General features: G+C 51.1%; 1 protein-coding gene across 1 annotated transcript in view; it reads left to right on the top strand.

Moving 5' to 3' along the window:
• Positions 1-3,767: 3,767 nt before the first annotated feature.
• The window catches only part of Pepd (peptidase D), a 144,574-nt gene continuing 135,167 nt past the window's right edge, over positions 3,768-13,174 (top strand). Inside the window, exons 1-2 of the mRNA NM_001009641.2 lie at positions 3,768-3,796; positions 12,517-12,700. Of these exons, the coding sequence (NP_001009641.1) occupies positions 3,780-3,796; positions 12,517-12,700 (201 nt within the window). The 5' untranslated portion in view covers positions 3,768-3,779. The remainder of the gene's footprint in view (positions 3,797-12,516; positions 12,701-13,174) is intronic.

The following is a 13,174-nucleotide window of genomic DNA, read 5'->3' on the forward strand; positions in this document are numbered from 1 at the left end:
ATCAGTAACCTGGGTCTGGGCAGAGAGATAGCACACCCTTCAGGAGTTTCTCTCCAGCATTCACCCCTGCAGAATGAGGCTCTTCCTACTCCAGAACTTAGCAGTCTTAACTTTTGAAATTAGGAATTACATTTGTCTTTTATTTTTTATCAAGATCTTAAAATAGGATAATGGAGTTTCACCAACGAATAGCCCAGCACAACACGGGCAATGCAACAAAGGGGGAAGAAATAAAAAGTGGACCTCCAGCCCCTCCACACTGATTCAGCTCATTTTAAGAAATAAAAGTAATTATCACCTGTGCAACCCGGTCGGCCAGCTCCGCACATGGGGGAGGAAAACAATTTCAGAACTTTATTTCCTATATTGAATGTCGATAATTGGATGTATTTATAAGTCTCGCTGGAAGAAAGCGGCTTGTGATTTCAAGACGAGAAAACGGTCTTCCAAACACTGAAAAACAATATATTCCCCCATTTTCGCACACACAAAAAGAGCGTGTTTCTTCGAGGTGTTGAAGGGGCTGCCGGAATGATTTGCTTTTCTGAAGCTGCCGTTCCATTTCTCATCTAGAATTGCCTCATAGACCCTGGCAAAGCACCCAGCTGGGACCACTTCATCTGACACAGTGACGGGGGCTTCCCAGGGAAGGCCCCTCGGCTGCTCCCTGCCTCTTTTCTGTAGGAAGATGGATGCCCAGATGAACTGGGCTAGGGAAGGAGGGCAAAAGGATCGGGACGTGATGGAGGGCCTTCCTGGGGCTGAATATGTGGTCCTGGAGAACACTGCAGGCCACATTGGCCTTCGAAATAGCGAAGTTAAGGTTAGCCCAGCCACAAAATGCTAGTATTGTGACAGGACAGCCACCTAAGTAGGTGCTGTGGTTTGAAGGAGAAATGTTCTCTATAGACACGTGTCTGGCCACTTGCTCTCCAGATGATGGTGCTGTTTTGGAAGATTGCTGAACCTTTGGACTGTGGCCTAGTTCACAGGAGCAGGTCTCGGGGGGGGGGGGTGTTTGAAGGTGATAACTACTTCTCGTTCTGGCCTGGGCTTTCTGCTTCCTGATTTACTGATATGTTAGGAACTACAGCCCTCTGCTCCTGCTGCTATAGATGGAGCTGTCCTTGGAGTCATGCATCCCTTCTGTGAGGGACTATAGCCCCTTGTTCTAGTTTTATTTCTGGTGTTGTGATGAGTACTCTGGCAGAAAGCAACTTAGTGGAGAAAGGGGCTTTTTTTCTGATAATGACTCTAGGCTGCAATCCACGGCTTTGGGGAAGTCAAGGCAGGAACGAACGTCACAAAGCTAGTGGCATCACATTCACAGTCCAGGGCAGAGAGGCATGAATGCACTCATGTTCACTTGCTCAGTTATGCTTGTGCTCAGTTCTGTATCTCATATAGGTCAGGATCACCTGCCTAGGGGATGGAGCCACCCACAGTAGGCTGGGCCTTCCCACATCAATAAACTTAATTCAGACAATCCCTTCCTGTGAGGCATAACTCAATTTAAACAGTCTCTCCCCGAGACTCTCCAAGTGATTCTGGGTGACAGCTCAAGAGAACCATCACAACCTCTAGAGACAATGGGCCCCACTGAACTGTTCCTCTTTTAAGTTTCTTCTGTCAAGTTTGGGTCCGCAGCGACAGGTAAAGTAACTGGTACTATTCTGTATGTCGCATGCCTTCCTGTCCTATCTGGAAGAAATGAGGATGGAATATATCCTCCTGTCCCCCTATCTAGTCGAACATACGCCATGCTGACCTGAGTCCGTATGAGCCAGAGACCCAGTAGTCAGCAATGTCCACGGAGCTATAGGGAAGTGGTGGCCTAGGCAATGGGGGTGGGGTGGGTAGGGCAAGGTGGTTTAACATAGTGCCACAGAGAAAGGGAGGACCATGGCTAGGATGGAGCTCCTGCAGGGGTAGCTAGGGCAGGGTACTTCTGGAGAGTAATATTGCATTGGCAACTGGGCTAAAGAAGCAGGTACCTCTCAGTCACCTGAAGGCCATCATGAGGCCAGACCTTGTTTAAGAGGACCCATGACCTTCGAGGTGAGGCACAGTGTGAGGCATGAGCACACTGCCTGGCTCACTTCCTCAGCTGATTTACACACTCCCACGCCGACTCTCTAAAATCAATCTTTCCCCAATTGCCTCCTGGCTCCCAGCAGCGTCTGGGTCTGCCCTGCATGAGTAACTCAAAAAAAAAAAAAAATTCTCCCACACCCTGAGCAGCTTCTCCTGGAGTCCCTGTCAGAGCCTCTGGTGGGCAGGAGCAGGGGAGGAGGAGCCTCAGCCTTCGATAGGGAGTTATGATAAGTGGCAGGGGGCATGATGGAGTCAGAGGGAATTTGGTCAGGCTTGCTGGAAAGGGTCTTGAGCAAGTGCGGGGGAGGAGCCGTCATCACACTGGAGCCTCTGAGGGGGAGGAGCAGGGAGAGGCGGCAGGTGTCTGACACACAAAATTACTGTCAGAGCAGACCCTGCCTCAAGGCCCACTGTGCAGATGGGCCTGGGTGGGCAGGAGCCGTGGGCAGTGATTCCCTGTTACAACTACAGAGAGAGTGCTCCGTTCAATGGCTGGGTGTTCTCTGCCTCTCTTTTGTAAATATTTAGAATAATTACTTCTTTTACACATTAATAAGCATTAAGCTGGCAGTTGGCTTAATTTTGACATATTTTATGTCAAAAGAAGTGGGGCTGTGATTAGCTGGGGGCAGGTTTTCCTACTACAAACTGACACGAATAGCTCTCTGCACATCCTCTGCTATTTTTAAAAAGTGTCCCTCATTAGGGAGTCGAGACTCTTTAGTAGCTGAAGATGGAGCTCGCTCTCTCTCTCTCTCTCTCTCTCTCTCTCTCTCTCTCTCTGTGTGTGTGTGTGTGTGTGTGTGTGTGTGTGTGTTTCCAAGTTCTCAAGAACCTGTGAACCCGTGTGAGCTCAGGCATTTTACTTACGCTTCAGAGCCTTGGTATCCTCCTCTGTAAAATGGTGCTAAGACAGTTCCTACCTCATGAGACCTCTGTGAGCAGTAGTGCTAACATCTGCAAAGCATTTGAACCAGTACCTACAAGTGCTGAGAGTAGGGAGTGAGACGTCTGCCTTCTGATGCTCCTTTCTCTGTAGGACTTTCCCCTATCACCAGGGTTCAGCTCTGCTATTTCCCACCTCATCCTCCCCTTTCCCCTCCGCCTCCACCCCAGCCTTTCTTTCTTCAGTCCTTCCATTCTGCACCTGAGGAGGCTTGGACTAGATTCTATTAGATTTAACTCCCCAGCTTACATACAAAGCCCTAAAGGTCTTGCTTATCTCTCAGCCAGAGACTTTCTCCCCAGATTCCCTTTCCTGAATGCTGGAGGCTTCTATTACTCCAGTTGTCCTAGCTCTCTGTCATCCTTGGCAATCCTCCTCATGGTTTCTTTATTCCTGTATGTTTTTCCGTGGGTGGGCTACTACATACACATAAGGTCAGGGGCTAACCTAGAATCAATTGATCACCTATCTCAGGACACTTCTTCCCGAGAAGTAAAGCCTTCTGGGTTGCTGCTCAGGTTCCTCCTAGCTCCTTGCGGAAACCTGAAATGCCAGCGCAGATCCTAATCTGCTCCAAGGCTACTCCACTTATGGGTGTGTAATCCGGAGCCGGAGTGGGAGGGACCGAAGCCGCTCCGCCCATTTAAAATCCCGCCCCTGGACCGCCCCGTCCGCCTCAGAGGAACCCTGGCAGGTTCAGCTGACGCCGCACTCCACGTGACGCTAGGGCCGAGTGAACATGGCGTCTACCGTGCGGTGAGTCTGAGCTTGTCCCTTGTGCTGCCCGCGCCCCGCGTAGAGGTTGCTTGCTTTGGTGTTCCTGGTTAAATAGTGTGTGACAGCCCCCGAGCTCTGACTGGAGTTGCTGTGTGGCCGCGGGCCGCGCGCTTCTTGTCCGGGGCACCGGAACCGAGAGCCAGGTCGGGCGAGTGGTACTTGCAGAGACCCTGCACGCTCGCGGATGCCCACTGGCCCTGGGGCGACTTCTCAGGAGCCGAGGGTGGGGGGGCCTCACTGTGTGTGAGCCCGGTGGGAGCCTGACAAACCTGTTCACTGCCACGCCCCTCCGGTGAGTTGGCCAGCCTGACCTGGACGCCAGATTTCCAGGCACTTCCCCAAAAGTGAGGGAAAGTATGGGCAGTATTTAGAGTGGCCGTGGAATACCCGTTAATCAAGCCAGTACTTTCTTGATTCTTTCCTGGCCCAAGTGTCAGATCCTTCAAGACACCTTCCCTTAACTATCTGATCAACTCTAATACTGCCTGATTTTCTGTGTGTCAGTTGTCTCCTCTCTAGCTCCAGTGCAGGCTTCATGCAGGGCTTCAGTAGTAGCTCAGTGCATTGCTCAGTTTAGGCTTGTCATAATTCTGTATAATTAAAGGGTCGGTGGTCCTGTTGGGAGGAAGTTTAGATAGATGGACTCTGTTCAGTGTTGCAGAAGGACAGTTGATCAAAGGTTAAGAGATAAAAGACTGAGAGAGTAGGGTATCCCTGAGCTAGTAGGTATGGCGCTCAGTGACCTCTCTAGACTTTGTCCTGGAGGAGCAAGAAGGATTGTTACCTGGAATCTGCTTTTTAGGAATTTTTAGACAGGGTCTCACTATGTAGCACAGACCAGCCTGAACCCTTTTGCTTTGCCCTTCAGAGTGCGGACATTACAGGCATAATAGCACTACACCCTGCTTGGGAATTTGTGCCGCCCCCGGGCCTCCGGACAGGGTTTCTCTATAGCCCTGACTGTCCTGGAACTCACTCTGTAGTCCAGACTGGCCTTAAATTTGGAGATCCACCTACCTCTGCCTACCGAGTGCTGGGATTAAAGGTGTGTGTCACTACTGCTTGGCTTCTTAAGGAGCCCGATAGCATGAGCTCAGTGGGAGAAGGTGTTAGGAAGAATAGGGGTGATGAGAGCAGTTCTCCACATCCTGAGTTAGGAGCTGAGAAAAGTGCGTTGAAATTAATGGAGCAAATGCATCTCTCTATAAAATGAAGGCCGTGGAATCATAGTGCCATCGTAGTTGGCTTCCAAGGTTGGGAGAGTTTTGAGCACAGCAATCCTTTACTGGCTGCCTGCAGTTTTCTAGGAACAACACTTGGCCCTTAAGGCTGATGGACAGGTGGGATTCTGTCATCTAACTCTGTGCCATCTAATTCTGTCATCTTCTAACTCAGATCTTGGTCTGTGCCAACAAGAGGCGTGTGCTCTAGGATCATGGGATGGTCTTTGTCCTGGGAGACCTTTGTGCTTGGGGTGAACTTTAAACATTGAGACACACTTAGGGTGGAGAACTGTGCAGGCAAAGCCTTGGTAGGTCTCCAGGAGGCCAAGACCAGCCTTTGACCCTCTGTTAAGAAGCACAGTAAGCAGTAAGTGTGGGCAGGTATCTGTCTGTAGGGTATCATCTGTCCATCTGGGCTGGCCAGGTGGTCACAGATAGTTCCAGCAGCTGTGTTTGGATTTGAGACTCCAGACTGGCTCAAGGCTTGCTTCTTTCTGGAAGATTTCCAGTCTGGGATAGGAACTAGTCAGATCCTCAAAGGAAGCCTCTTGTAGCCAAACTGATTCTCTGGGGTCAATCACACAAGATAATTGAAAAGTAACACAAATCTTGGGGAGGCATATTTATTAAGAAAGCTGAGTGGAGTCCTCTAAGGCCTTAAGGGGACAAGAGATTGGAGGAAGTTTCATAGAAAGCTTGGCTCCCTGCTGCTGCCTTCATGTGACAGATCAGCATGTCAATTGTCTTCTATATGGGGGAAGTGCTTAGGTTACCAGGACTTGCTTGTGACAAGCCAAGTGTTCTCCCACTGAACTGTATTCCCAGATTTCTTTTTAATCCAGTCTTTTCAGATAAGGATTTGCCCTATGTGGGTCTTGAACTCATGATCCTTCTGCATAAGCCTCCAGGGTAATGGGATTACAGGCCTACACCACCGTGTCCAACTAAGAGTGTCTGGTATAATGAGCCTCAACTCATAGCCATGGGCTTCCAAGGAATCTGAGTTGTTTTCTTACAGAGTCCTAGTAAAACCTGGGAACAGGAGGCTCGTGAGAATCTCAGATGTACCCCATAAGGAATTGGGGAGCAGTAGGAACCCTAAGTAGCATCTCAGACTCACAGTGAGAGACTCCTCTAATTCTGTGTACTGGTGGAAGGTAGTCCCTGCTTTTTCCTTGAGTTTTCTATGTACAGGGGCTGAAGGCTCTTGGCTATAGCTGGACCCGTCTGCCTTTGATGCCCTTTGTTATCCTTGTCCCAGAGCTAGCTCAGCTGATGGCCCTGGGATGCTCTTGTCCTCTAACGTGATTAAAAGATTGTTCACAGATTTGCAGGTCCAGCCCAGATGGCTCCTCCTCCCATAAACAGGCCCCCCATTGAAGGGCTTCTGCTCAAACCCCTAGAGAACCCCAATTAGCGTTAGTAGCACACGTCTTCACCGCTCCCCACCGTGAACAGCTGAGGGCTCGGTTTCTCTCATCCCTTTCCTGGCATCTCTGGAGCCCGGGGAGCTATTTGGTTTGTATCCATGAGGCCACCGACCTGATGTGAAATGGTACCATTCAAATGACGGAGACATTAACCATATGAATTATTCCAGAATCCTGGGCTGCATTCTTGGGAGACAGCAGTGGCCAAAGGAGAGGGGGTTGTGGATGGGAAGGGGCACAGAATTCCAAAGAGTAGGATGAAGGACCGTTCCTCATTCTTCATCTGAGCCACTGCCCACCACCGAGGAGCACCACGCAAGCTGCCCTGGGCGTGCGTCTGACCAGCCACCTGCCGTTGCTGGAATAAGCATTCCGAACACAAAATGCTGTCAGGGTCAAAAGCTGTCACACCCTTATGTGAACCTTGTGCTTCTGGGCCAAGTCCTCATGTTCACCCAGGAAAATGGGTGAGTCTGTGGAAGCCAGGCTGGCCCAGGTGTCCTTAGGGCACTCTGGTTCTTCCCTAGGCTTGGTCCTCTCTCTACTTAGTCTTTGTCCCTAGGTGTGTCCTTGTTCTCCAGTCCTCAGGAGGGAGGGAAGTGGCTATGTGGCACTTTCCCCCTGCCCAAAGCCCCTCCAGTCAGGGATATCTTCCTGTAGTTCAGCTAGTGGCTACTGAACGTCTCAATGCCTGGTCCTTCTTGGCTGGCCTCTTTCTCTGGGAGCTTATCTGTGTGTCTTCCCATGGTAGAGCAGGGATCTCCTGGGCCTTGCAGCTTGTGAGCATTGGTGAAGTCTATATCTTGTCTTAATCTGTTCCCTGATGCTGTACCTGAATACCCAAGGCTGGTACCTTATAAAGGAACTAGTTTTATTTTGTCTCACAGTTCCGGAAGCTACGTTAGCTGACAGCATCTGGTAAGAACCTCACTTGATGTTAGAACTTGGTGGATGACATTGCATGGAAGGAATACATATGAAAGGGACTTGGTCATAAAAGAGAGGTCCCGTGGCAAGATAGCCACCTTGTGACAAATCTCTGCTTCAGTAACTGTAACAAGTCCCATGAGACCTAACTTGTTCCCTTGAGACATTATTAATTCCTAATCATCTCCCAGAAAGCCCCAGACCCTTTAAAGGTCCACCACTAAAGTTACGCTGTAGACTAAGCCTCTTCATGAACCTTAACAACAGACCAAAGCAACATCCTCCTTTAATGCCATTTATTTGTTAGCTTAGTATATGCAAAGGATTGCAATTGTGTAGCCCAGACTGGCCTTTGAATTTTAATCCTCCTGCCTCAACCTCCCCTAGTGCTAGGATGTCGCCACCATGCTGCTGGGTGTAATGGTTTTTAAAACCATTAAATAAATAAGGGATCACAAGGAAAACAAATTGTATGGAAACGAAGCCGGCAAGATGTTAAGTGAATCTGCGACGTGGTCACGCACGCTCTTATTGACACCTTAATTAGATAAGAGGAGCCCGGAGCAGGTCTAACAGGCACCTTGATTTTGAAGTCTTGACAGATAGGAAAGTGTTCCAGCAATGCTGTGAAGTAAAAACACTGGTGAGCGCTGTGGGAGGCAGAGTCCTGGGCGTGGCCGATACTTAGCCTAGTTGTTTGCACCAATAGTGAATCGAATATAAATTTGAATTATAACTTAGAGAAAACAAATTATTTCTCATCAAGAAGATGAGGCGTTAATATTCCATGCACGGCTTTTCATCTGCCTGTAGCCTTCGATCAGAGACCTACAGGTGGCCATTGAGGGTAAAGGAGAGGGTGGTTATGCTGGCTAGTTTTAGGTCAATTTGACAGGAGCTAGAGTCATTTTGGAAGAGGGTGCCTCATTAGAGAAAATGACCGCACCAGATTTGTCTGTAGGCCAGCCTGTGGTGCATTTTCTTGATTGATAATTGATGCGGGAGGGCCCAACTCTCTTTGGATGGTTCCACCCTGGGCTGGTGGTCTTGGGTGGTATAAGAAAGCAGGCTGAGTGATCCATGGAGAACAAGCCAGTAAACGGCACGCCCCCATGGCCTCTGCATCAGCTCCTGCCTCCAGGTTCCTGCCCTGCTTACATTCCTGTCCTGGGTGTTGAACAATGATATGGAAGTGTAAGCCAAATAAACCCTTTCCTCTCCAACTTGCCTTTTGGTCATGGTCTTTATCACAGTAATAGAGACCCTGAGACAATGGCTCAGGGAGTTTGGGGTAGGGGTGGGCTGCAGGAGCTGTGGCATCCATCGCACACTCCCTGGGGTCTGGCTCTGTTATTAGTTTGCTATTGGCCCCGGGCTGCCTTCTGGGTGTTGGTCGTTGGCCTGGGAGGGTCTGTCCTGTGCATGCCTTTAGCCCTGAGCTGGTCTACTGGCCACTTTGTTCTTCTGAAACACATCTATGCCCTGGCTGCGTGCAGTGGATTGTACTTTGTTCCGGGACTCAAGAATGACATGCTTGTGGATTTGGAATTCCAAGGGTCAGTTAACAGCCAACCAACCAAGGAACAAACAAACCCCTTCACCAGAAGTTAGTTGGACAGCCAGGCCTAGAGGAAGCCTCAGGAGTCTGAGCAGGAGGATTGCAAGTTCAAGAACTTCCTGGCTGACAGAGCAAGTTCAAGACCAGTCTGTCTCAAAATAAAATGTTAAAAAGGGGGATGCCTGGGGCTATAGCTCAGGGGTGGGGTGCTTGTCTAGGATGTGCCAGACACTGGGTTCAATTCCCAGAATCACAAAAGAAGTGAGCCAAGGACGTTTCATTGGAACTACATTAGACGGATTTACAGAGAGAAGTCACTTTTTGCTTTGGCCCTGACTATCCCTCGGAGGATTTGGTATCTCTGTAATCTTTGATCCTGAGAGTGTCCTGGAGTACTTAGGGTCTGGGGCCCATGGCCTTGCCTGCTGGCTCAGGCTGAACTGGCTTTCTTTAACCCAGATAAGGCGGGTGGTGATGTGATCGAGCCCAGGGGAGGGGTAAGCAAGTATTTCAGGGGCTTGTCCAAGGAGCCCCCTCAAATACCAACATGCTCAGATGCTCAAGTCTCTTATATGAAATAGGCAGTAGGCCCCAAGTCTGGGTGTCCAAAGGAACTATGTGACAGTTTTGGATAAGAGGCGGAGAACCTTCTAGATGGGATGATCACATGCCAGGGACAGTGTCACTTGTTAGGCTTAAAGAGGTGGGTCACATAGAGGGGAGCTGTAGGAGGCAAGGAAGCTCAGTGGAGCATTTCAGCCAGTGGTACTGTGGGTGGGGGGACTTGGTCCGAGCCCACCCATCACAGGAGTCCTTATGCATTTGCTCACGAGTCCCCCTCCTGTGCTGTGCTCACCCCCTTCCATGGGTGTAACGGAGTGGGTAGGAAGGGGTTGGGAGTTCCCTGAGTGTGGGTTGCTGGAGGGTGCACTTTCGGTTCCTGTCAGCCAGGCCAGCTGGGAGCCACACTTAGAAGCTGTTACTAGGCTACTCCTGCCCTTTCATCCTCACAGCTGAGAACGGCAGATATCAACCGCAGCTTTGTGGAGGCCCTGGCTACTTGTGCCCACCAAACCTCCCACTCAGTCTCCTGGGAGGAAGGAAGGGCGGGTGCTGGGGGGTAGGAGTGGGCACTTAGACCGCCAGTATGTAGAGGGGCTCATTCCTCCACTCTTCCTGCCTCCCAGCTGATGGATGGAGCTGATGTGGCACCTTCCAATCTGCACAGTTGGCGTGTGGCCCCAAAAGCACTTTCGGTGTGTCAGACATTGTGCTAGTCACAGGGCACAGTGACTCAGACAGATCTAGGTCTGTCTCCTGGAGGGCCGGCCAGTTAGGGCCCTGGTTGGTACCAGGAGTTTGCTGCAACAGTGGTTTTACAGAACCACAGGAATGGAAAAAGAACCTGAAGGAGAGGAAGTTTCGGCTCTGCTTTGAGAGACTGACACAGGCCATTTAGTTTAGTGGCTTGCCATGGAAGGGGTAGAGGGAGCTCTATGCTCATGTTTTACTCCTTCCCCTCCCCCACCTCTCACACCTCTCGTAGGCTCAGCCTACCTGGAATCGGAGCCTGGGGGCAGGCCAACAGACCTACGAAACTCACAGTCTTAGGTCCAATGTACTGTGGGTGGGCTGGATCTGGAGGGCAAGTGGGGAGACTGGCTTAGTGCTATGTGGGGTGAATGGTGGTGGTGGTGGTGGTGGTGGTGGTGGTGGTGGTGGTGGTGGTGGTGGTGGTGGTGGTGAAGAAATGAGTCTAGGAATGCTTACTAGGTGGCACTGGGACCGAGGTATATAGGAGGTATGTGTAGGGTGTGAGAGTCACTTCTTCATGGCTCCCCTGCAGTGTGAAGGGAGGCTTATCATGGCCCTCGTTCGGAGCCTATGCTGTTGGGGTAGCTCTGGCTTAAGCCTGCTCCTCTTGAACTCTTGCTACTTCCCCTGACTGGAGACGTCAGGGGCTCCCTGTTGCAAACCCACCCTTGTCTGACTTCTAGCTGCTTTGCTTGGTCTGCCTGCCTTCTAGACATTGGTCCAGTTCTGTCTTTGTCTTGCCACGTCTCATGTTGCCTACAACAAATTAAGTCTGTGCTTTGCACAGAGGAGGAGGCTGCTAAAGGGTGGGGAGTTAAGACCAAGAAAGCGGTGGAGAGTTTCTTAAAGTTGTTGAGATGGAGGTGGATCTGGGTCACTTGGGCTAGTCCCCTGATAGGTATGCGAGGGTGATGGAGCAGAGGTGGAATGAGAAGGCAGGGATGGCTTGAGCGCCATCAGAGTACAGCTCCCTCTAGTGGTAGGAGGAGGCAAGGCTCAGGTCTTTGTCATGCTAAGTCAGAGGGCCAAGGGCCTCTGCATGTAGAGGGACATCATTGGCCTGTAGCAATAGCTGGTACTTAACGCTGAAGCATTGAATCCACTCAGCTGTGCCCAGTGGAAGGAAGAGTATGGACCTAATCCTGGGGTTCCAGTACAAGGCTGGCTTGGAAATGATGGGGAAACAGGATGGAGGAACCATATCAGGTGGAGTTCAGCAGTATTGTGTACCAGTGTCATGGCTACAGAAAGGCCTGGTGAGGACTAGATCAGGACCCAGTGTGCATTTAGGAGCATAGGATCATTGTGGTCAGATGTACTGTGTTTGCTTAGGCGAGCGATGTGTAGGCCTTGGGCTAAACTGCGAGCATGTATTGTCAGGAGTGCCAGAGCCTTGGTTTCTCTTTAGAGTATTAACCGCACAGTGGAGGAAGAAATGGATTGCTGAGAGGACTGAAAGTAGTTTTCCCTTTTTTAGGGTCAGGTTATTATATGTCTGGATATTGAAGGTGCTCCAGCAGGGGAGAAACTTGTTGCAGAAGCAATCTGTGAATGGCCATGGGGTGGGGAGGCTGTGCACAATCTGGCACGGGACTTGGGCTTAAGCTATCTAAGAAACCTAGGGAGGCACATCTCCCAGTGAAGCCAGACCTGGCCCTTCCCAGCTCCAGTAGACTTTCCAGAACACCAGCCTTGCCATCCTTGAAGTCCGTCCGCCCTGTACAGTTGCTGGTCACAGGGGCATGGTGCCGTGGGGCTGCACTGTTGGTGTATACTAAGGGGTTGAGCATTGTTGAGCACGGGAACTACTAATTCAGGCTGTAAGGCTGGGAATGGATGTGAAAGGGGGCGGAATGGCGAGTGCATGGTAGTGCTGGCCAGTGCTGTCGGGTCAGATCTCGCCTTTCCCACCTGTCCTTGAAAATGCAAAGCAGATACAGACCCTGAAGGGTGGCACATGAGGGCTGTCTCCCCTGCAGAGGCTGTCCCACATAAGCCTTGCCTGCCTGCCTGCCAGCCAAGTAGGTACAGTAAGCCACCTAAGCCAGGCACTCAGGATGAGTAGAGAGTATGGTGGACAAGGCTCTATAGCCTTGGTTGGCTCAGTGGAGGACTGTCTCGGGGTCCTAACAGGTTAAGCGTAGGCTGGCTTACTACAAGTTGACCAGAGTCCCTCTGCAGGCCCAGACCACAGGTAACGGACACATGCGGGTAGGTGCTAACCGGCCTGTGCCCATGTCTCTGCAGCCCTTCCTTCTCCCTGGGGAATGAGACCCTGAAGGTGCCGCTGGCACTGTTCGCCCTGAACAGGCAGCGCCTGTGTGAGAGGCTGAGGAAGAATGGAGCTGTGCAGGCCGGCTCAGCTGTCGTGTTGCAGGGCGGGGAAGAGATGCAACGATACTGCACCGATACCTCCATCATCTTCCGCCAGGTGAGCAGCCGCACCTCGCCTTCACAGCCTGCCAGGCGTGGGGCGCAGGGCTGGGCAGGGCTTGGTTCCAAAGGCCCCAGAGGCAGCATGGAGGCAGGGATCCACATCTGGGGTAAGAACCTCCAGCCTCACCTGTTGGGCAGAGAAGTCAGGATACAGAAAGGTATCCTTGTAGGCTCAAGCAGGCTGGGCTTCTTGGAGGAGTTGGTGTTCGGAGTGAGCCTGGGTGAATTTGGACAAGCAAGAAGGCAGTTTGCAGAGGAGAGGGTAGGGTGGTCTGGGCCACTGGCTACAGTTTAGGGGGACAGCAGAAAGTGAAGCTACAGACGAGGGGTTGAGTTCCTGGGAGCAGATGCTGGCAGGGAGGAGAACTGCAAGGGTTGTGTGACCTGCCTGTCCAGAAGTCTCAGCCTTCATTTGGTTTGGCCAGTGCTCACCCTTGGCGCCCTAACTGGGCCTTGGTCATGTCCTCTT

Source organism: Rattus norvegicus, chromosome 1 (assembly GCF_036323735.1).
Source record: "Rattus norvegicus strain BN/NHsdMcwi chromosome 1, GRCr8, whole genome shotgun sequence".
Lineage (NCBI taxonomy): Eukaryota > Metazoa > Chordata > Mammalia > Rodentia > Muridae > Rattus > Rattus norvegicus.